Here is a 25284-nt window from a genome sequence, read left to right on the forward strand (position 1 = left end):
CTGCCTTCCTTTCACACTGGAGTCAGATAACATAGAACAAACTGTGTGGAGTATCTTAAAAGTCCAAGAAGTTGATAAAAATCTTAACCCCACATTCATTTTAAACATGACTTATATGAGTAATCATTACTCATATATTACTCAGTAATGCAAAGTCTGTTAACATTTAAGATGAAAACCTATGACTCTTACTCTTGTCTTTCACAAAATCATTCAGAAAGTAATATTTTGTGTCACATCTACAAGTACATAACACCAGCAGTTATAGGCAACTAACCTGGCAACTTGGTAGCCTGCCCTGGTGGTGAATTCAGTGAACTCACAGGTTCACATGAAGAGTCACTGCTGAGTTTAAAGCAGCTTCAATTTGCTTCACTTTTTCGGAACGCTCACTCCCTGCTAGCTTGTCGTATGCGTTAGCATGTTTTGTCTGCTAGTGTCTCTTTACATTGAATTCCTTAAACAAGGCAACAGTCTCTTGACAAATTAGGCAAACACAATCGCCTCGATTTTCAGGGAAAAAAATTGTAATTCTAATCTCTCTTGGAAGTGGCAGCCCTCACTGCCAACTTTCATTTTTTTATTTACAGGCGCCATGGTTACAAATTATCGTAAAGGGTTCACGGTAAGGTCACAGAGCCAGATAGAGTTAGAGTGGTGCTGCCACCATGAGGTGAAAGGAGAAACTGCATTTTGAACCTTTTACGATTCATGGACTCGGTTTAACAGTCCAAGCGGGCCATAAATAATACATTATAAAACCGAAGCTGTGGGCCGTATAAAATCTGACCGCGGGCCGTAATTGGCCCCCGGGCCGGACTTTGGACATGCCTGATATAGACTAAATGTCATCTAAAATTAACCATTATTTGCAACATAGTATAGCAAACTATTACATGATCAAAAACAAATTAATTTTAGCCAAAAAAAAAAGTCTCCTTGTTGAATGTCTGGGGTCGCCAGAAATTTGTGATGTTAAAATGGGGTCATGTGCCAAAAAAGGTTGGAAACCACTGGGTTAATGCCTAATATTTAAAACAACATCCATACTAAATTGATCTAAACTACTATTTTCAACCAAGAATGAGCAGTGATTGTGTTGTTTACTTTGTGATAATGTTATTTTGACACTTTGTCCTCAGTACTTGTACATTTGGTGTTTGTAGTTTCTAGTCGAGGTCCTTTCCTGCACTGGTTCAGACCCGACAGACTGTTAACGGCGGTGGGCAGGTAGCAGAGGCTTTCCAACGGGGCCGGCCAGCTCCAATCAACTTACATAGAGGGCTCTTTCTGTAATTGCCAACTATTACAATGCGTGGCATGAAGGGTTCAACACTATTTTCAAACAAGATGAAATGGCATCAGGGCCTCCTCTCACATCCACTGATAATTGAACAATTAAACTTTAGCATACAAATTAGCTCTTCATATGGCATAACTAATTATTGAGGCAGGCCAGTCACAAAAAAGGCCATCTGAGGTCATTACCAAAATTGTTTTCCTACCAGTTTGGGCTTTAGTTTTGATCCCAATTGAACCGAATGTATTTTACCAGGCCAATTACTAGCTTTGTTTGTGTATGACTACACATGCAGGATTTGAGCCAAAAAACACTTATTTCTGCTGCTATATTTGCTGAAAACCTCCTCCGGACCTATGCTTTTTTTCCAGGTTAAATGCTCTAATTATAAAGGTGATTGAGACCCTCGCAGGGACATTTTGAGACCCATTTACCTCCAGGGTAATCCAGCACAACCCTATTAAACATCTGATGTAGACAGGGTTTAAATCACCCTCGTTTGATTGGGGCAGGTAAGCTCTTTATACTCTTCACTGTTAAATGGTAATTCTCTCCAAAACCAATGGACAAGAATCCTCAGAGAGCATATGGAGAATCTCCTTGCATTAATAATTCACGGGAAATGAGCAAAAAATAGTGAGCAGAACATCCGTGTGATGCCTTGTAGCCAATACTCTTACTTCTGCAAAATGAGATGTTTGATATGAAAGATTGAAAATGGAAATATCCCCAGAAGGAGGAAAAAATGATGCATAATTCATTTTTACAATACTAAAAACTGAACATCATGTGCTTGTACTTGCCAATCAGTTACATGAATTTAATGCCATTACCAGATTATGCTGCTTACCTCATATCTATTAAAGTCCAAAGCCTTTTGTACAATGACTAAGCTCCCCAACTGTGAACTCTAAAGCCTAATTACACTCAAGAACGGACCTGAAACCCCCTCAACAGCTCCTCGCTCTGGACACTGGAGCTCTTCAGGTGCATTAAGTAAAAGTGACAATAACGTACAAGGCTTCGGGAACCACTTGAATAACATAGAAAGCCTTAAGAGAGTCTGCATTTCAGTTCAGGACAAAAACACTTAAGACAACATCCTGGATGCATCAGTAATTATTAACATGCAGAAAACATCCATTTGCTTATTTCCAGCTCTGAGATATTAAACAACACATCTTCTCAGGTTTTGTTCTTGTTTCTGCTAAAATAGTAAGTAAATTGTATTTATTTATATAGCACTTTTTGCAGAGATAAATCACAAAATGTTTTACAGTTTAGAACAGGGGTGTCAAACTCATTTTAGTTCAGGGGCCACATTCAGCTAAATTGATCTGCAGTGGGCCGAACCAGTTAAAATAATAACATAATTATATATAAATAACGTAAATTCCTAACTTTTCTCTATGTTTTAGAGTGAAAAAGTAAAATTACATTATGAAATGTTTGCATCTACAAAAGATCCTTTCAAACAATGTGAATAATATGAACAAACTGGGGGAAAAAATGTGTAATTTTAACAATATTCTGCCTCAGTTTATCATTTCCACATGTACATTATAACTACAGATCACAGTGGATCTACAAACACACAAAACATTTAATAACAGGTGGAAATTTTGTTCAAATTGCACTTACTTCTCTTAAGACATTTCAGGTTGTCATATTTGTTCAGGTAATTCAGATATTTTTGCAATATTATACTTTGTTTTAGTGTAAATACATGAAAACATTTATAGTATAGTATAGAGTTGTGAGTATTTATAAGTTATTATGACCCACATGAGATTGAATTAGTCTGAATGTGGAACCTGAACTAAAAGGATTGTTAATATCTTAGTGTAATTTTTGCGTTTCACAAATTCATTCCAAGGGCCAGACTGGACCCTTTGGCGGGCCGGATTTGGCCCCCGGGCCGCATGTTTGACACCTGTGGTTTAGAATAAAATATTAATTAAAGCTTAAAATAAAATGATAATTAAACAAAATGTCATAATATGTTCTACAGGATACAATATGTGCGAGGGGCGGGGTTTGTTGGGCCCGATATTTGTTTTCCATATATTTGATATGTTGTTTTTCATCATTTATTTGTGGTCTGCAGACATGTTTTATAAGTCACAAGCGGATTACAACTCACAAAACGTTGAGTTAATGTTTGTTGTTCTTCTAAAATACTTTCTTCACAATAGCATTGGAACTTATAGATGATGTTAACTCATGTTGCAAAGTCTTTCACAGCCTCTGGTGATTTCATACTTGATATTCAGAATCAAAAATAACATGAAATCTGCAGGAAACAAGAAAAATATGCACCCAAGACAATGTTGACACTAGAAACCCCTCCTCAGTGGCCAGTCAGATTACAAATTTGATTATAACTCCAGCCGAAAGGCTAACTAGGAGCACAGAGCACATTTATAAATACACAGGACTGCGAGTCATTTGCAAGTTCCAATACAGGATGATTATATGTGTTGATACGTCAAGCCGAGAGATGGAAATGATTGGAAATGTATCACAAGGTGGTGATTGTAGACAATATTAAACTGCACAAAGAAGCTTTTGTTCCTGAATTCCTGCAGCAGTTCAGTCAGTATTGCCTCTGCTTTAATTTAATATCTATTTGTTTTACTCCATTGTTTGGATTTTATTGAGGTTGTGCCTGTTTTATCGCCCCGATCTAAACCAGAAGTGAAGGTCAGGAGAGGCAGAGTGCCTCTGTTTATTGGCTTCCATTGAGCCCATATGAGCTGATTTGGCTATCCGCTCTTGATATTAAGCTCTTTCATGGCATTTTGTGCTATCCGGATATTGTTTATCACCACATTGAGATATTCAGTGTGTATTTACTGCTGAATTAAATATTCTTCATCACTTTTGTAATATCCTCTCTGCAGACTCGTGCAGGATGTGAAAATCCTGTTGGATCTGCAAGAAAATCCTGATGTTGACTATCTGCAAGTTGACTTAAAAAACACACACAATACATTTCATCAGTGCCTCCTCATGCATATGTTATGAAATGTGAAATCTGATTATTTTCAGCCGACCCTGCGATAAACTTTTTCAATACTGTTGTGATAAGGGTCTGCTCTTTGCACCTGCAGAAGTCACCTGGTATAAATGTGTTTGCAACGTGATCAAATTCACCTCTGATATTTTGTCATTAATAGTGTATCTTAAATTAACCCATAAAGACCCAGTGCTACTTCTGTGTCAGTTCCCTAATGATTTTTTTTTTCTATTTTTAACCTTAAGTGATTAATCACCATTTATTATTACCTCCACCAGGGGGTATTGTGATCACTTTGCTTTGTGTGTTTGTGTGCGTGTTTGTGTTTGTTTGTTTGTTTGTTTGTTTGTTTGTTTGTTTGTTTGTTTGTTTGTTTGTTAGCAAGATAACTCAAAAAGTTAAGGATGGATTTTCATGAAATTTTCAGGAAATGTTGATACTGGCACAAGGAAGAACTGATTAAATTTTGGTGGTGATCGGGGGGAGGGGCAGATCTGTCTTGGCGGAGGTCTGCGCTGTGCTTTCTTGTTCTAATATTTGCTCAGTTTTTTGCAATTTAAGTAAAAAATCTGTTATTTTATATTTTTAATTTACTGATCATGTAGATCAGGGGTGTCAAACTCATTTTAGTTCAGGGGCCACATTCAGCCTAATATGATATAAAGTGGGCCAGACTAGTACAATAATACAAATAATAGGATAAGAACTTTTGAGTGAAAAAAGTAAAATTCCGTAACGAAAATATTTACATCTACAAATTGTACTTGAACATAACATGAACAAATATGAACAACCTGAAAATCCTTAAGGAAAATAAGTGCAATGTTAACAATATTACACTTTAGTTTATCATTTATACATGTGAATCACAACTTACAGATCACAACTTAAATAACAGGCAGAATATTATTAAAATTCCACATACTTCTTTTAAGAGATTTCAGGTTATTCACGTTTTGGGTTTTTTTTGTAAAAGGCTTGTCTGTAATTATTCTTGTGTAATTTTACTTTTGTTTTACACTAAAACAAAGGAAAAACTTACAGTTTTCATTATTTATAGGTTATTACGATAGTATTTTACTGGTCTGATCCACTTCAGATTGAACTGACCTAAAATTATTTGAACATCCTTGGTTGTTAATATCTTCAGTGTCATTTTTGCATTCCCCAAATTCATCCCAGGGACCGGATTGAACCCTTTGGTGGGCTGGATTTGGCCCCCGGGCCGCATGTTTGACACCTGTGATGTAGATGTTCATAAAAGCTCAGATCAAAGCTGAGGGTTATTGTATCAAAAATAGAGAAAACTCAAAAAAAAGTGACAGTTATAGTAGTAAAGTAAATAGTATATATAATAATAATAATAATAATAATAATAATATATAGTAAAATATATAATTAACTGAACATAAACCAAGTGTCTCCACCCACTGTCATTGATCCAACTCTGTGGGCTTTACCGGTGAATCAATACTGTAGAAGATGACAGTGTTTCCACGGTAACTACGGAGCCTCTGAACATTTTAGGTAATCGGCTTGAAATTTGGACATATTTTCAGTTTTTATTACTACAACCGCTGCTGCTGACAAACAATTATGTCGTACTCGGAGAAATATTCGTCAGAAGTCTTGACCTTATATGTGCAAATGTCGTGACGTAACTAGATATAGACGTAACAAATTAAGAAGGAATTGAAACGGGTTGTAGAAATCCACTTGATTTTTGCCGTAATTAATATAAAGATAGCTTTGCATGATGGAGGGTTAGAATTCTAACTTTTGGAACTATTGGGGTCCAAATGCACAAATAAATGAAACAAACACTAATAAAAGTGGGTTTAGCAAAATATGACCCCTTTAACACTTATTCTGGCGATACGTGTTTAAATGCATATGTGTCATTTCGATATTTAACCCTTTCATGCATGAATTACAAGAACCTTAAATCAAGATTTTTTTTTTCTTGAGTGATTTTATTCCTCTTTAGGCATTAAAAAAAATAGTGCGATTTTTTTTATTAAGCTATTTTTCATGGAGTTGCAAAAATCTCCACTCAGCTGGACACCATGCCTTTAATTTTTGAAGCAAAAAACCATGTATTTACTGTGAAAACGATGAAATAAAAACATTTTAATGCCGCTAATCTGATATTTTCTCACATTTTAACATACTCTAATACTAGTCATTACTCACTTCATTGAGATAACCTGCCAAAACAGTCTAATAACAATAACAAGGAATTGATTTACACTCAAATATGTTAGATTAAGTTTATTTAGAACAGCAAAGTTACAGCAATGTTATCAGTTGTAGTGTATGGGATGCATAAGTGTACAATGTGTTGGCTGATACGAAACTAAAACAACAAAACCCATGAATATATAAGAGAACAGCTGTAGAATAGTTGTCCAATGGAGTGACCACTATGCATGAAAGGGTTAATCAGGATGCAAAGCACTATCGAATAAATATTTTCATATTCCAACCAACTTCCGGTATGATATTATTTTAACAGGTTGGTTTCCGGTATTGTATCCTCAAATAACCTACTTTATTAATTTGGAAAAGAGATTGACTCCATTGGGCCATTCAGCTGAGTGACTTCAAAGCTGTGCTAGTCTCTCAACTGATATCGAATATTGCCCAGAATCACGTTGCCTACACTTAGAACAATGGGGTAACGTTACTAAGGTGTCACCTGACCTTCTTAGAGTGAACAATAGGTGGAGTGACATTTTCAGACCACTTTGATGTGAACAATGACCACCTAGCAACGTCATGACAACAGATAAACAATAGGGACACATTGCTATGGTGTCATGTGACATAAACAAGTCAAATTTAATCTTTTCCCGAAAGTTAGCTCTCCCAAGCATAAAAACTACCACATCTATACTCAGTGCCAATGAAAACACAACACTTGAATGTGTTTTATTGTTCCTGAGCTGCATCAATATGTTTAAGTTTCACCTGTATAAGATAATCCCAGACAATTTCTTAACAACCTGAGACAGGTTGAGCTATTGTCACGCTTGAATGAATTTGTCTGCATTCATAAGACTTCTTTTTCTCATTGCTCAGCAATGAACTGCTCAACTTTTCCATTATATCAAAAATGCGATGATTTGTTTATTTATCACCGTGAGATGACACAAGAAGTCATTCCGTAAACATGGCGACAAATGTAAATATGGTGTTGATTTACAGATATATTCATTATTATTATATATTACCTCTCTATCCTGTCCTAAATTAAAAAATGATTCGGTTTCCTGGTGTGTCCACACATACTGGGCCATATTTCTTTTAAAACTCTTCTTCTTCGCTTGTTGTAACATCCATCAACATCCGTTTTTGTTTTTTTTTTTATTCACGTGACTCTAGTTGCAGAAAAAGGTCTTTGCATTGCAGTTTTGCTTGATATACCATTTGTGGTACGCCTGAAAAACCACCTCTTGCCAGCACAAAAACGAGAACTTTGGCGAAATTGTCATTTTTCCATTAGGCAGATTTTTACACGCAAGTTATATTCACACAATTTGAGGGTCAATGGAAAAGCAACTTGTGACTCATGACTAGGGATGTAACGATATGAAAATTTCATATCACGGTCATTGTGACTACAATTATCACGATTATCATTATTATATGAAATCAAATACATCATATTATTATTATTATTATTATTATTATTATTATTATTATTATTATTATTATTATTATTATGTATTGTTGAAATTGTGCTCAAAATGTTCAAAAAGTACTAATACACACACTGAAATAAGTTAATCAAGTTGTATTTTGAAAAAAAAACAAAAAACAACCAAATAAAATAATTAGCACAATATACCTTCTGTTGGCAGAAACATTCAAATATTAACCCTCAGTGGTCTGAGCCTTTTTTGGCCGTTTTTTAGCCCTTTTGATTTTGCCTTTATATACCATATAAACAAATGTTTACTGTTTGGTATCTTTTTTTTCAGCACAACTTCATTTATATCATCTACCTATTATTTTTTCACTTTAACCTATTATAAAAACATAAAAGGTCAGAAAACACACACACACAAAAATAAAATCTGATTTGAAAAATGTACATAATTTATTGCAGAAATAACACAAAGATGCTTAACGAACCTTTTCAAAGCCTTTAAAAGTGAATATTGGTTCCAAATATTAGGTATATACAATTAAAATTGTAATAAATTAAAACTATACTCAGATATTTGACATAAAAGTAGATCTTTACATAGGTGTTTTCTCCAGAAAAGTGCAGTAATCAAACACGGTTATCATGATAATTAGAATTTAAACAGTAATACTAGCCATTTGCAATTTTACCGCGGTTTATCGTTCTACTGCTAATCGTTACATCCCTACTCACCACTCCCTCTAATGGACACATCCATTCAGAGCAACTCCCCGGACCCTTATTTTGCATTAATCCAGTACAAATCACTTACATGAGAACTTTTTCTACAAACTCTAGAAACATTTTTTGGCAATTTACTGGAAAAACATCAATACTTATTACATACTTGTCAATAACAAAATATGTAACGGGTTCTTTCTGTATCATATTATGTTCCAGTCATCTGAGCATCACATGGGCATGACAGGAATAACCAGGAACAACGTGTATGATGTAAACACTTTTTTTTTTTTCAACTTTATTAACAACATTTGAGTATGCAGTACAACATTTTAAAGAAACAACAAGATGTCAAAAGGGAAAAAGTATTTGAACATATAAGTTTAAGAAAATAACGCATAGATTTAAAAATACAAAGCATAATATATAAATAGTAGTAAAAAAAAAAAAAAAAGTATGTTTGATGTAAACACAGCAGCGTGAGGAGCGACGCTCTGACGTCACGCGTCTGTAGATGAAATCTGACGCTGCAACGGCCGCACGTGGTCTGTTGTTTACTTCTTCCAGGAACGTGGAGGGGGAGGAGGGGGGGCGGAATTGTGAAAGAGCTTTCCTGGATAGAGTTACATCGCTCAGCATTTGGAGAACAGGGCTCACGTTAAAGCCGGGAAAAATGTCCAAGTGAACAGGACGCATCTCTGACCCAGCGCGAGACCCCCACACACAAAAGTACGTATTGTTTCCATCCGAGGGCTCGTGCCCCCGTGCGCACGCGCATGTCAGCTCTTTGTTCTCTTCACTAGAGGCTCGAGGTCAAGTTTGTGCTCGAGAGTGTTGTCAACAAAGCCGTTAAAACATATTAGAGAAGCATGTTTTAACACTGTAATAGCACATTAAATTCATTTTTTGTTGAATATTCTGACTCAGGTTTGTAAAGGAAAAAGTATATGTAATTTGGTCAGTAGTTAAAGAAGTATTTATATCATTTTCTGGAGGGAAAATGCTCCTATACTGTGAAAATTCACCGGTATTAGTAGCAGCTCTGCAATGAAAAGTAAGTAGTTGAAGGAAACTGTGAAAAACATTTAAATATAACTGGAAAAACTCGTATTTGGTCCACAAAACACATGTCACATATGGGAGAGATAATTTAGAAAGCATGTCATCCTGTACAGTAAGTATATAAGCATGGAACATGACAAATGTGGGTCAGAAAGTAATGTGAATGCATCAAAATACACATAATTATAGCTGTTTATGACTGATTAGCTGATGATATCCATGATTTTTGGAGAATATTTTAACCTTTTGTATTGTACAGGAATAATGTCTTGAGATGATTTATTAATGGTAAATAACATGGTTATTATTGTTATGAAACACCTGATTTTATTTAGGTCAAATGAGCTTTAAGTGGCTACAACATAATACACTGTAAGCCCGGAATTTGTATTTACGAAAATGCTTTAATTACAATGCACTTAAATGATTTAATTTTTATGATGTTACTATAAAATGTTAAGTATATGCTACTAATTTGTAGACATAGTTGAAAGTACGAAAAAGTTTAAGTTGAATGGAAGTAATTAATCACTAAGTTTTAGTCGTGACCACACCTTTTTATCTTCACATTGCATTGTGGGTATTGGGCATGTTGTTGAAAATGTGTTATTTTTACGTGCAGGGGTTATGGTGTTAGTGTTAATTTGGATTTAATGTGTGTATGGCAGTGTTTATTGGCCTTTTTGTGTTTGTTTTTGTATTTTTGTAGAGCTGCACCATGAGTCAGAGCCATAGGAAGAACAATGGGTTTCCTGTTCATCTAAAAGTGTTGTAGTGTTAAAAAAACATCACTGTTATGAGAAGTTAAAAGTACAGTCTGTCATAACTGATGACTTTGAAGTAACCGTCACTCATGCTACAATATATTGAGTAAATGAATTTTATAATTATTTTGGTCGGGAAGGGAATTTTGAGTTTGATTAATGTAAAAAAAAATTGTTAAATCAATGAGAAACTAATCTGGCTGCAATTGAGAAAGTTAGTCAGTGTAACCTAAAATGCTGAGTTGAATGGTTGGATAGTGGGGTTGATTTTACAACAGATTTGAAGTACAAATAACTTGTCTTTTAATGTTTTCTACTTAATAGTTTAAGTTCAATACTTTTAACATTAAAGTTGAACGTACTTAAACCAATTGATTAGTCCATCATTACTCAAATCATTTAAGTGTAATCACTTGCCTCAAATTTTTTGAGTAAACTCTACTTATCCGGGCTGACAGTGTAGTAATGTTTTACATGAATGTGTTTGGACTCCAAGATCATGTTTTCACAGCTACGTGTAGAATCCTGCCCATGGACCAAACTCCCACCTATGACCGGTCACTGTTTGGTCAACAAAACCCCACTGCAGCAGACTCTTTTTCTTCTCTATTTTTCCAAACAGTAGGCCCAGAAATTAGTTGTCTGTTCTGAATTAAAAACTTTTCTCCATGGCAGCACTGCAAAACTCCTCCTAAAATTAACCAAAACAAGTAAACACGTCTAGTGCCAGCGGCTGCAATGTAAAAGGTTCCAGCTGATTTGACCTGAAACGACGGAATCAACTGTTAAGGCAGATGGCTTTTTAAGACAAGTGATCCCAGTAACACACAGTCGTGGAAAAAATTATTAGACCATTAAAAGTCATCAAAAACAATGGTTACATCCATATAGGAGCAAAGATGGACTAAGAAGCACTTGATTTGCTCTCAAACATGCGTGAAAGGCTTAAAAAAAACTTCCTTAAAAGAAAGACGGGGAATTATTTGCTTACAGTTGTGGAAAAAATTATTAGACAGTCAAAAGTCCTCAAAAACAATGGTTATGAAATCAAGTACTAACTCCTGTGTGTATCATGTGACTAAAACAGACAGAAAAGAAATCATGGAATGCCTAAAAGCACTGTTTTTGTCAGTACAATGCCATAGCTATTGATGCAAGAACTGAAGTGATTTTGGTTATTATCAAGAAAAACATGGAAAGTGGCTAGATATCAGCTCTTAAATTAAACTTTTTTGAGCTATTTTTGTTGTTATCATTATATTTGTCCAAATAAATGTACCTTTAGTTGTACCAGGCATTAAAATGAGCAAGAAATTGAAGAAAAGAAAGGGTGGTCTAATAATGTTTTTTTCCACAACTGTGTACTTATGTGTATTACATCACAAATCTTATCTTATAATATTAATTATGCCTTGAACCAGACTGTGAAACTTTACCAATGTACATGTAGGCTATTGATTGTGTGACTTAGTTTGCTGGCATTTAAAGCCCACCGATCACACCAACACAAATGCATATAACTCATTCTCTTATATATTCTCATATAATGACAGTTCTTTCTGTTAATACTTTCTCCAGATAAAAACTAGAATGCTTCAACTGGGAAGTTTGTTTACTCCGTTTCAACTCAGCCCCAGAGCTCCAGAAAGTGCTGGAGGCGTCAAACAAACTCAGACATTACCTGAGTTTTTGCAGCACGTCAGGTAAGTCTTGCGTCAACTTGTATGTCCCGTTTGTCACTGAAGTTGATTTTCATGAAGAACACATAGCTACTGACTTCTTAAGCATTCCATACATTGTTTAACCAAAATACTGCCATTTTGTAGGTATTTCTGCAATCCCCCAAACCACTTTTCTAGTAATTTGTATAAAGATAATTCTGCTGCATGAATAAAACCATCTTTTCCAAATTCAAACTATACAATGGTCAGTAAAAACTTAAGTTATATTTAGTTTTATTTGGATGAATTGACATTTTTAAAGGGAGTCGAATAATTATCAGAATCAAACATAAGCCCGGTGTGAATGTAGATGCTTGTTTTTGGTCACGAAATGTATTTTAAGAGAAACATTATTTTTCTTTTTTCTCTTCCTACGTTGAAGGAAACTCACCGGGCTGAGAAAGGAAGATGTTTACTGTAACCTCCGCATCCCTGATCAGAGTCAGGAGGCCAAAGACGACATTAACATTGTTATTCTCACAGGTTTGTTTGATTACAAAAGCATGAAATCCACTGAACTTTTGATCCTGGGTTGATTTTTATTATTTTGTCTCAGCTGCTCACATCCAATTAATGGAACTACATGAAATGCGACTACATGCAAATTTTTAGAAATGTTTTATGACCATTTCCTGCTCAACCAAGGCTTTTCTAAAGAGCTTTAACTCAAATAAAAGTACTTAGACCACCAAGTACAGCAGGGAGATATGGCCAAGTTTTTCAGTGTTATGGAGGATTTCAGTTTTCAGTTGATTGTTGTCTGGCTGCATGAACTGAAGACAAAATTTGATTAAAAAATACTATTTCTTTATTTTTTATTACTATTAACTATGTGCCATATCTAAGTGGAGAAACACATTCACAATTAATGTATTACAAGAGGAAGAGAGGAGGGATAATATTGATTTTGCCATTTAGGCATTTTTCACCATTTTCAGAGCATGAAACCTCAGTTGATTAATGAAATGTACTGCCAAGCTCTACCACAATGTAAAAAGAAAAGTCCACTTGTATGAAAAGTACTCATTGTGCAGGAAAAGGATCAGAGTTTTACTGTCACATATGTTTTTGGATTGATTATACTGCTACATTCATGTGAAAGTTGCACTTTACTACTGTAAACGTTTAATGAGTAGCTTGTGTAACCTACTTTGTAAACAGTCTGTAGTTAACCTCCAGCAATGCATCATATTCTGTAAAATCATCAACAATGCTCTTCTCTGAGAACCAATATGGGCCTCTTTTCAGGTTATTTTACTCCAAATCTAAGTTTGTTTTAAAAGCCTTTATTTAGCTTAAAAAGGAGAAGGAATTCCTCAACCCGTTAATCAGAATCAGAATCTCTTTAATGTCATTTTACAAAGTACAACAAAACTGAGGTAGAGCTCTTTGGTTTAGTGCAAGAATTACAAGGCAGCAACAAATAACAGTATTAAGACACACTTATTTACATTTAAAAAATTAAAAGTATTGCAACTAGGAATATTTGTAAAAAAAAATAGAATTGAGTAGTGCAAATGACATAAGAAAATGAATTTTGTGGGATAAATAGTGTGAAAGATAAAATAATATGGGAGACTATAAACACTTAACAGATATTGCACATGTTATAGGATATAATGAGATAAAGGAAACATCATCGATCAGATTATCACAAACATTCAAAATGACATACAGACATTCACATCTGTTGCACAAATGTAGTATTACTTGCCAATGCGATGCAGATAAAGTGATACATCTGTTTTCTTGTTTGTGTCTTCAACACAGGTCAGGGGATCTTTTGCATAGATGTAAAACCCTGGAGAGGGACAGTGTCCACTCAAAACCAGAAGTGGCAAATCCAAGTGAAAGAAGAGGACCAAAACTTCACAAATACCTGCATCGAGCAGACTGAAGATCCCCTCAAAGCTCTCACAGTAAACTGAAACATTTAACTGAAATGCTGAATGATAAAACCCTAAATGTCAAACTGGTTCACTTGTTTTCAAGGTCCAGTCAATTGTCCAGAGTGTTGTTTTCATGCTAAACTCCAGCCGGGCTAAGAGAGTTTGTGTCACCGCAGCAATTTATATGTAAATTTTAAGCACTGCAGCACGGTTTCCTAAACATCCCGAGTGGGGGCTCTTCATTTGAAAGGCCATAATTTTGTTCAGAGGTGGGGTGGGAGCAGGCAGGTGCCTAAACACAGCTGTCACCTTATGTGTCGGGGCCGGTTTGGAGTCATTCATTTACATCTCTATAGATACTCAATTTGGCCTGGAAGCTAACATGCATGGCATTACTGAAGTAGTTCTACTTGAATTGGGTGTATTAACTGCATTATTTTACACAGACCACAGCCTGTGCTGATGTGGGGTAATTACTTAAGAGGCCATATTTGTGCTTGTTTAATAGTTGTTGTTTTGTACTCAAACATCCTGTGTGGAGTTGGTATATGCTGACATTTTCTTTTTTCATTTTCTTGCTGGTTTTATTTTCAGGAGACAGTAGTTTAATGCAAGAATTCATATTTGCATTAATGCAACCCCAAAATTAAAAACAAATTTTCAGAGTTTTTGAGAAATGTGCAAAAAACCCAATATCAAACCAAACCAAAATGTACTTTTTCATGGTATACAATATTTTTAGACAAAATACATCCATATAGGAGCAAAGATAGACTAAGAAGCACTTGATTTGCTCTCAAACGTGTGAAAGTCATTGAAAGGCTTAAAAAAAACTTCCTTAAAAGAAAGACAGGGAATTATTTGCATATATCAACCTCCACAGGACAAAAGTGTTCAAGATTCAAGTATTTCTCTATTTAAAGAACACAAACTGAAGATGAATACATAAAGAACTATCATGAATTCATATTTGATAGAACCACATGGGATTGGATTACTTTGATAGATATTTGTCAGGTACTACAATGGGTAGTTAAATCCACAAATCACTGTTGAAATTTTCCTTACCCTGGGAGTCTGTGATGGACATTATCACAGTGGTAATATAAATTATGCATTGTATCTACCAAGTTAATTGATGGGATCTTGAAACACATAAATTACTAAAAAGAAGTCCAAGGTAACAACAACCATACATAATCAATGAAGTATATAGATTGTCAACAACTCTCTAGGGCAATGGTGTCAAACTCATTCCTTCGAGGGGCTGCTTTCAGCCCAATTGGATCTCAAGTAGGCTGGACCAGTAAAGTAATAGCATTATAACCTATAAATAATAACTTTTTCTCTTTTAGTGCAACAGAATGCATTAAATTATGAAAATATTTACATTTACAAACTATCTTTTAACCAAAAAACATGAATAACCTGAAAAAACAGAAATTTGTAAGAAAAATAAGTGCAGTTTTAACAATATTATGCCTCAACTTATCATTTATACATGTGCATTACACACAATGTTACACAAACATGTGGTAACAAGCATAATATTGGTCAAAATTTGGAGTTTGGAACTAAAATAAGAACAATTTCTCATTCAGTTTCTCATTTGCCCAGGTCATTGTTCTTCTTGGTAGTTCTTAGAGGTTCAACTGGACTAGTCTTGCTCTTTTGAAGCAAAACTAGTTGAACCCAGAACCAAGAAAAAATGGAGTTGTCACCATTTATAGGTTTTTATGTTATTATTTTACTTTAGATCATATTGGTCTGTTTGTGGAACCTGAACTAAAATGAGTCTAACACCCTTGATTGTTAATATCTTCAGTGTAGTTTTTGCACTTCCCAAATTCATCCTGCAGGCCAGAGTGGACCTTTTGGTGAGCCACTTGTGGCCCCTGGGCCGCATGTTTGAGATCCCTGCTCTAGAGTAAATAAGAACATTTCAGAAGTTGTCGCTTACAAAATACTAGTGTTTTTGCTGAAAATGTCTGTTTTTTTCTGTCCGTGTCAATGCAGATTAACCGTGCTTTTATTGTGGGATGTCGGTCGAACATAAAACCCATCAGGTTCCCCATTTCCTGGCAGCTGTCTCATCGATAATACTTATTTTTAGTTACTTATGTTTAACTTTCCTCTCCTCCAGACCAAGATGGCTCACTTATGTCACCATCTGAAGAGGAGTGGGGTATCTGTGCACCAAAACCTCTTCTTCCCCAGGGTCATCTTCCTCTCTCCAGACTGTGAGCTGGATGAGGAGCTGAGGAAGAGGAGGGAGCTGGTCTCCTACAGCCAGATAGACAACTTCCTCAGGTCTTTCAGGGAGGGCTACATGGCCTGGATATCAGACGCTCTGACTCCATCCTGGCTCTCTGGTGAGTTTACTAGACTTTTTTCAACTTGTCAGACATCCAGGTTACAAAATTGTTTGCCAGTTGTCAAAGTTTGCTGTAAATTACCGGTTACAGTACACAGTGGGAGCAGATCTTGATACTTGCATATTTAACTGAAACATTAAGTTGTAAAATCCCTTCTTTCTTTAGATAAAAATGCAAAAATCTGTGAGTGCAGTCAGGTTATTTTACCTCATTTCTAAATGAATATTCTCCCAAAGATGAGTGTCATTATCCTGAAGCAGGACTGACATACGCTGCCTCTCTTCAGATAAAAATACTTCACTTTGGAAAGTTTAGAACCAACTCAAATAAAGTTGCAAATTGGTTGAAATGATTAGACTGAAATGGCGTTTTGAAGCTATAACATCTTCTTGTCTCTGTGTTGGACTGCATACATTAAAGCATAAAAAAAAACTGTTTGTCATGTGTTGTAGTAGGATTATAATGTATGTTCTTTGTTAGAATGAGCACAGTGACCAAAAAGATAATAATCTAATCAAGTTTTCTGTCTGATCAAATACCTCTGATAACCACAAATACCCTTTACTAACTAGATTATGTTTATGTGGACTAGAAATTAAATGAATTGTTGTTTGATGTTCAACTATACAGTTTTTTTAATGACTTTACTTTAACTGGAGGCACAATCTAGATTTTACTCTTTAAGCTTGCCACTTGTTTAAGTTTTATGTGCTCATTTATGACTTAGCAGTTATTATTATATAGTTATATCAATTATTTAATTTTCATTTAAACAGGGGGATGAGGCTTTATATTATGTAATCTGGAAATTATAATTTTGCATAGGTTTTAATTTGTTTTTAAATTCCAGGATTTACAGAGACTTTTTTGTCATCCTGAACCGAACAAAATTAGTTACTCAGGTAGCACTATTAAAAGGCAATAGAAGCATTTAATATACATAATAAATCAGGGGTTTTTTTCTGCCTACTATGCTGCCTCTTGGCCAGGTCGTCATTGTAAATGAGAATTGGTTCTCAATTGACCTACCTAAAGGTTAAATAAATAAAAAATAAAGGTAGAAATTGTACTCCAGCCTCAAAAAAACAGATAAAACAACATATCAGTTTGCAGCAGTAGAACAATTAGCAGCATTGAGTAGAACATTTGTAAGTGTTTTAGATAATGGCTAAGCTTTAAAAAGTGCCTCTGATGAATTTAAGTTTGTTTCTAATGGTTTTTCAGGCAGCTACTGATGGTCTCCTTCTCATTAAATACCATCTGGATAAATATTACGTATTAAGCTCCTTTAACAGCTGTAGAAGTCCCTCCTCAGGTACATATATAGGTCGACCTGATCCTCACAAACCAAATATGGGACAAAAAGTGTCTGTGTATGGGACACATTATAACTGCTACGTCTTAAAACAAAACAAAGAATAGACAATGCAGGTTACAGGTAAGGCCTTCAGAATGTGATGGCAAAAAAATCCACAATTACCTTTCAGTATATTGTAATTCAAGTAGTGTGAGCGAAATGAGACCTCCTCTTGACTATTTACAGGCTGTAGGAAATCTATCGTGTGACGGGGTAGATTTTCAGCATTGATGGCTGATCACAGGTGTTTTCCAAGAGCTGGGTGGGGTTCAATACGTGATTAACAGCTGTTATTACTAGGGATGTGCACGGAGAATAGATTAGTGGATCAGTCAGAACAGTAAGGATAGTTGACTTGTGCTTTTAATTTAATTTTAAATTTTTATTTGGGGAGGGAGGGGGTTAAGTTTTTATAGAGATGTGGAACTATTTATGGCACTGTTTCTTGCTGAAGGCTGCATCTTATTTTTAGCTTCTGTGTGGAACAAATGAGATTAGAGCAGAAATCTGACATTATTTCACTCAATTAGACAACAGTGAAACTCGCTACAAGAATTACGGTCAGTCGAAAAGGCGAAAAGGACAGAGTTTACTTTAATGTGAAATGCTGTTTCAAAATGGACAGTCTATCCTTGATATGTATGGCAATTTTGTGTTTTGTGCTTTAATTTAGTCTGATATGTGTAGGATTTTTGAGTTACTTTTGGGAACTGACACATAAATTTAGGGTAGGTTAAAGGATGGGGTAAGGGGGCGGGAGCTTAGAAATTAAACTTTATCTCACTCCTTTTCAAATTTTGGACTTTCTTTTATATTATCCTTTTATTGTTTGGTTTTAATGTTAATTTGAAATAAGTAAACAAACAAACCTTGGATGGGAAGGTGCAATATATAAATTATTTATAATTGTGATAATGCCAACTCCAAAATCTTGTGACTGGGTGTGTTTTGTTACGATATGTGTCCAAATATGAAGTTGTCCAAAACAAATTTCCCATATGGGACCATAAAGTTTATCCTGATTAAAGTTTTATTGGTTTTGTGCAGGATAGGATAGAGTCTGAGTATTTGTGGACTAAAATGCAGAGGTCGTATACATTTGTGTTTTTTGCCACATTTTTACAGTTTATTAGGGTTACCCGAGTGCTGCCCCTTTCTTCCATGTCTTCCATGTTTTGTTTTTTTTTTCGCTGCAGGTCATCTGTCGTATAAGCAGATGGACGCAGTGCGGGAGGTCCTGAGGCGGGTGGGAACGTGGGATCTGGTGAGGCTTCACTGTGGCGAGCAGCTGAAAGGCGACTACCAGAGCTGCCAGTACATCGCTGTGAACCGGCAGGAGACAGACACGCTCGAGTTCTCCAGAGTCAAGACCCTGACGGCCGACTCGCTGTGGGCCCTGCTGGGACACACTCCTCAGGTCAGTCCTCAGTCCACTACACCCAAACGAACACTGAATGATCTGCCAGGGTTTGGAAATATTGAATTACTCCACATCCACGTTGAAACATAAAGACGACCAGCAGGTGGCAGTAGCACTGTAAGTTATGACACTTCATCTTCAGTCATTTCCTTCTTTTTCTGGAAATTAACACAAGCTTGAATTGGGCTAAATATGACAGCCACTAGAGTCTATTAAAAGACAATTGTGTTTTTTTTTTTTTTTTTTTGAAAATAACTGGAATTACTGCATTAAAATCAGCATACAAATGGTGTCATAAGCATATCAATAAGAGGCTTTTTAGTCAAGGCTTCCCCTTCAAATGGAAGCAAAAAAGCTTCTAAACGAGGTCATGTTTTTAATGATTAAGCAACTTTAGTGTGAATTAATTTAGCAACAAGTCAGTTTTGGATTTCCTGCTCCCTTTTCCATTAAATAAATAAAGTGAGGCTCTTTAAACCTGTCTTGTTACATCTGCCCTGTGTACTCATTCAGATAATTTTCATCAACCGTCACGGTGTTAATTACTATTTAACTCCGCAGCCTTTTAGTTTTTTATTGGGATAAGTAAATCAGCACGCCTGCAGAGCACTCATTAGCTTCATTCATTTGATTTAATTAAAGCAGTGAAGCAGTTGTGCATCATTTGAGCCTTTTCACTGCTTCATGTGTTGGGATTAATTTGTGTATTTTATTGCAGCCCAATGAATTGATTTGGATAATTAGGTAAATGCCGTCTTTCCAGGTGGCATGAGAGGAAATCTTATCAGTCACCATGGCGATGAATGAATTTAATGGTTGATGTTTACACAAAATAACCCTTTTTTTAAAATCTACAAGCAGTCATTTAATTGAGCTTCTGCTTGTGCAACAGTTTTTCAGTCTTGGTTTGTTGAATGTAGTCGACACACAAAGGTCAGGGCTCTTATGGTCCAGTGAGTCCAACCCCTGTTCAGCATCCATTACAGATTCACACCCAAACACTCAGCCTGGGCTTTCCTTACAGCCTGCACTCAGGCTTCAGTGCGCCCACCACCCCCCAAAACACCCAGACTCCTCTCTGCTCTCTCCCCTCCAGCTGCTGTGTGTTTGATACATGACCCGACAATCATTAGACGGTCTCCGGTGGGCCTTTTTGTAGCACACACCGACAACAAAATGTATTATTCTGAAAGGAGTATTTACAAATGATGGCAGCCCTCCCCTCCTGTTTATACTCATGAAACAGACAGCTAATATTAAGTAATCAGATTTCTTTTTGATACCGTGACTTAATTGCACATATTTCTTTCTCATATTACAGGTGTTTAGAAAAGAGGCATTTTTTGTTCTCATACTGTGTCAGAATTAAAGGAGAGAAACCAAATACACATCACATAGGAGCATGATGATTAAAAAATGGAATCCAAGTACTTTCTCAAAAAAAACACGCATGAGATTGTGTGTCATACATACAGTACTATAGTAAGCAAAAGAATAAAAATGGCATCCTTTTTTTCCACTGTATTAGGAGATACTATGTTTAAATGACTTTAAAATGTTAACCGTTTTGAGATACATCCTTTTGACATGTTAACACAACAATGTTTAATGCTTTAACAGGCCTTTTTTGGTAGTGGACAATGTATTTACATATAACATATTAGTAAAGTCTATGTTTTAATCCTTTTAAGAGCACCACTTATGTATGTGCATTGGATAAGTGTCATATCAGGGTTTCTGCGGGTCATTGAAAAGCATTAAAAGTCATCAAATAGATTTTGTGAAAGTGAAGGCCTTAAATGGCATTAAAAAGCATTAAATTTGATTTCCAGAGGCATTAAAGAATTAAATACACTTGATGGGAAAAAAAAGCATTGTTCATGATTTATTTTGATTATATAAACATTTAATAATTTTGAAAGTATAGTGTGATTGACAGGTGGAACCCTTTAATTGGCTATTGTTGATGGCCTACACATGAAGTCACAACGCCAGATGCTTGGAATGTAACATGCTGTGGCGAAAGAGTGGAGGGAATATTAGCAAATGTCGGAAAAATGGGAAAATGCAAGTTTCAGCAGAAGTGATTGGAGGAGGAACTATTCAGAACCTGGTTAAGCCCGTCAACGGTAAACCGACATAAAACTACATATAAAACTGTATCTGCAGGTGGACATGGGCATTAAAACTGATTAAAATGGCATTAAAAACCATTAAATTAGATTTGCTCATACCTGCAGAAACCCTGTAAAGGCATATTATTTAGACGCAAGGTAAAACCAAAATGGGTAAAAAAAAAAAAATGTGTACATTGACACAATGATAATGTCTTCATGTGAGGTAACGGCTTAAAGGATCTTAGTCAAACAAATGCAACATCACGTTTTGGCCAAACTTGACATATTAACATACTTTCTTAGCTGTGACCACTCAGAGACCCTGAATACAGACACTCCGTCATATAGTTGAGGACCTTTAACATCAGTGATGTTGAACCGGGGTGTCCCCAGATCCTTAACAAGTCTTACATGTGACTGTCCTTAATTAAAGCCTTAACTATCCTTTAAATAGGTTTAGGGATTAATTATCAGACACTTAAAGGTCTTAATAATTCCACAGACACAATAAATGATGAATGGCCAAAGAGAGATTGGAATAGAACTGGAAAATAATATTTTACCTTTTATTGACTGGCTTTTATTTATCATCACCACTCAGTGCAATTCCTTCTAATTTGTTAGGTGTTCATTTCCAAAATCAACTTTCTCTTATCATGAATTGTTTAGATTGAATAAAGCTCATAATAATAGTAGTAATAATTTTTCTGCAGGCATTGAGCTCTAATTCAGGCTTATATTTCATACTGAGAGCCCTGTGAACAGTGACATTCCTGTTATGAAGAATGGAATAACCTGCCTCATACATGTATTTACATGTACAGTATCATTGTCACCCAAACAAGTTATTACAGCTTTGACATTTTCATTAGTTGTAGTCTTTGAGTTTAGTTTTCGATTTCAGTCTAATCTTATGAGTACATCAGCTGATTCATTTTACTTCATATTTTGAGGAAATAACTAGTTTTTGTTTAGTTTTAGTGTAAGAGTTCTTCGGGGCTTTATGTTTAAAGCCGTGAAAAAGGTCAGATGTAGAAATGCATGACATCCTGTGTTGTTTACTGAAGATCTCATATAATGCACAACATGAATTGATATAAATTTGGTTTAAATGCAAAATTTCTGACAGTATTTCCACAAATGATTTTCTACATGATCCATCTTCATCGGCGCCACCACTCCGTCACTCTCACTCTCTTCTTTCTGATCTTTGCTTATATGTAGCAGCTGCCGGGATGGGTGGGGGAACTGGGGGGGTGGGGGTGGCAACGACACTTGATAGCTCCCCCAGGCGTATTTTCAGACCTTAGAAATAATGCATGCTTTTGATTTGTTACTTGTAAACACACAGGCTTGAAGATCTGCGATATGACCTACAGCTTCCACTCAGGCATCTGTTTGGTTGTAATAAATGGCAGAAAATGTATCCGCAGAGCCACTAGGTGTGTTTTCTGTAGACTCAGTCAATTATTCTGAGGAGAGTGGGATGTCTACATGTCCCCAAAGTGGAGAATGATTGAGTAGAGTGGCTGTAATTTATTAATTATGGTCTATATTCTTAGACTGCGGTTCTGGCTTCATTCAATTTGTATGGATTGAGGGGTAATTACAGTCTGCGCGTGTGTGTGTGTGTGTGTGTGTGTGTGTGTCTGTGGGTGTGTTAGAGAGAGAAAGAGCTAAAGATCTGTTGTCACCATGTAAAGTGCAGGTTCTTCATGTCGTCTCCCCATTCGGCAAAGCCTTTGTGTGAACATATACGACCCGTCAGATTTAGGAGGAGCAGAAACAGAATCAGAAAAAGCCACCATATGGAGCGCCTGCTAATTGCATAGCTAAGATACAACAATCGAGTTCCTTTGACTGTAACTTGACTACACGAGTCTGTCAGCTGATTAATGGACACAAAAGAAACTAGAAGAAAAGCTGCAAATTCACAGAGTCTCTCGGATAAACGCAAACAACACAAATAATCTGACTTCGGTTGCCGGAGATACATGTTGCCCCTCTGACCGACTACAGATTCCACACAGATGTAGCTTGTTAATTTAACCCCGTGCTGACATATCCTCGCTGTTTGGCCATCTCCCAGGCTGCACGCGTCGCCGGCCTGTAATGGACAGGCTGGTGCGCTCGGTGCTTAGCACAGAAAAGGCTGAGAGGGGAGACATCAACCGCTTTGTGGTGCTAATGAATGGAGGCACACAAAAGGCCAGGAGCTGGCCATTTACAAAGCCTGCAAATTCTGCTGGCTAAATAGATAATATTGGCAGCCAGCGAGGCTTTCTGGTCTTTTTATGTGGAGGGGAAAAAAAAGTTTAGCCATTTCAAAAAATATGCATCACTCTGTTTACATAGGATGATTTATAAAGACTAATTTGATCAAAAGGGACATTATTATACTGTTTGCAATTTTCTTTCACGTAGATAAAATGCTATCGTGTCTGTTATCCACAAGTTTTATTATTAATATAGCATCATGTCTAATATTCAGAAAGTATGAACATATGTAACATTGAGTGAGCTGAGTAGAAATATTTTGCATGATCACCTCCATTCATCGCAAACTAACAGCAGTGTCATATTTTCCTCTCAACTCCCATTATTAGTCTTTTAATGATGTCAGTTTTTATTTACAAAACCTCAAGGGCAAACAGAGATGAATTTTTATGTCCCACTATTGAATAAGTGTCTTTTTTATTAGATGTGCTGCGCATCTATAAAGAAGTAACTGCGAAGCTTATACTGTAATAGTGGAATAATATTAATTAGTTATTTGTTTAATAGTTTATCGTCAACTAAAACTTCATTATTATGACTGGAGGTCCATGAATAGGCCTGTTTTCCAAGTCCAATCAAACATGATTGTCTACTGAAATAGAACATGAACCCTGATGAGTAATGTTCAATTGTAATCTTTGTTAATGTGGCTTTTTTTTTCTTTTTTTACTCAATGAAAATATGGCAGCTAATGTGCATTTTAATGTCATAGTTTTGAAGTATTCGTTTGCTTTTTTTTTTTCAGTATTTCAGTTTGGTTATTGATTGCACTGTAGTTTTTCTTTCAGTTTTGTAATAGGAAGAGTTTTTATAGGAGCTGAAAAACAGCCATTTTATTCTTGTACAACATAAACCATTAACATCAGGAGGAAATGGTCGCATGAAAGGAATAGAAAATGATTATCAAATCATTCTTTGTGTTTATTTGTATGACCATTAATCATCAACTAGAATTTCAGGATGTGACCCACATGATGGAAAATTTGTTTCAACATTTAATCATGTAAAGCTGTATTTGTGGATTCTTCTTGAAATTACCCGTTATTTTCAGATGGTGAGAGCAAAAACAAAGGAAATGACTCTATAAAATGTGTTTCCTACAGAGCCCAACTCATCAGAATTCCTGCAGAGTTCGTTTAGCTTATCAAATGTTCCACCAAATGTAATAGAAGTATGATTCTCTGCACTAAAGGAAAGTTTTAAAGCAAAGTTTTCTGAAGAATCCCTGGAAAGAAAGACCTATTAGTTGCACAGCATTTTTCAACAAAAATGAAAATTGTGGGGAAATTACCAGGATGTTCAGATTTCTGTAATTGCAGCGTCGCACTCAAAAGAAAACTGGAAATTGGAAATAATTTGCAGCAGAGTGTGTGTAGGAAGCTGCAAAGGGAAAGCTAACCATGCAATTACACATGAGAAGAGTGCTGCAGCATCACAAGTGTCTGTAATGAACTAGTGAAGACACCAGCACTTATACAGTGGAAGGCAATGATAAAAGCTGCCTTGTAATAGCGTGTGATTAAACTTGGTAAAATCTATTTTTCACTCGAGCACTAAGCCACAGTGAAGAGTCCCGTGGAGAGATTCTGCATCTGTCAGTTTGAAGATGAC

The 25284-nt window shown here is 35.8% G+C and overlaps 1 protein-coding gene across 1 annotated transcript in view; it reads left to right on the top strand.

The window, feature by feature from the left end:
- The first annotated feature begins 9277 nt into the window (after positions 1 to 9277).
- The window catches only part of LOC115439314 (uncharacterized), a 33443-nt gene continuing 17436 nt past the window's right edge, over positions 9278 to 25284 (top strand). The window contains exons 1-6 of the mRNA XM_030163141.1: positions 9278 to 9420; positions 12096 to 12220; positions 12621 to 12721; positions 14009 to 14157; positions 16271 to 16499; positions 19056 to 19276. Of these exons, the coding sequence (XP_030019001.1) occupies positions 12108 to 12220; positions 12621 to 12721; positions 14009 to 14157; positions 16271 to 16499; positions 19056 to 19276 (813 nt within the window). The 5' untranslated portion in view covers positions 9278 to 9420; positions 12096 to 12107. The remainder of the gene's footprint in view (positions 9421 to 12095; positions 12221 to 12620; positions 12722 to 14008; positions 14158 to 16270; positions 16500 to 19055; positions 19277 to 25284) is intronic.

The sequence above is a fragment of the Sphaeramia orbicularis genome, chromosome 19 (assembly GCF_902148855.1).
Source record: "Sphaeramia orbicularis chromosome 19, fSphaOr1.1, whole genome shotgun sequence".
NCBI lineage: Eukaryota > Metazoa > Chordata > Actinopteri > Kurtiformes > Apogonidae > Sphaeramia > Sphaeramia orbicularis.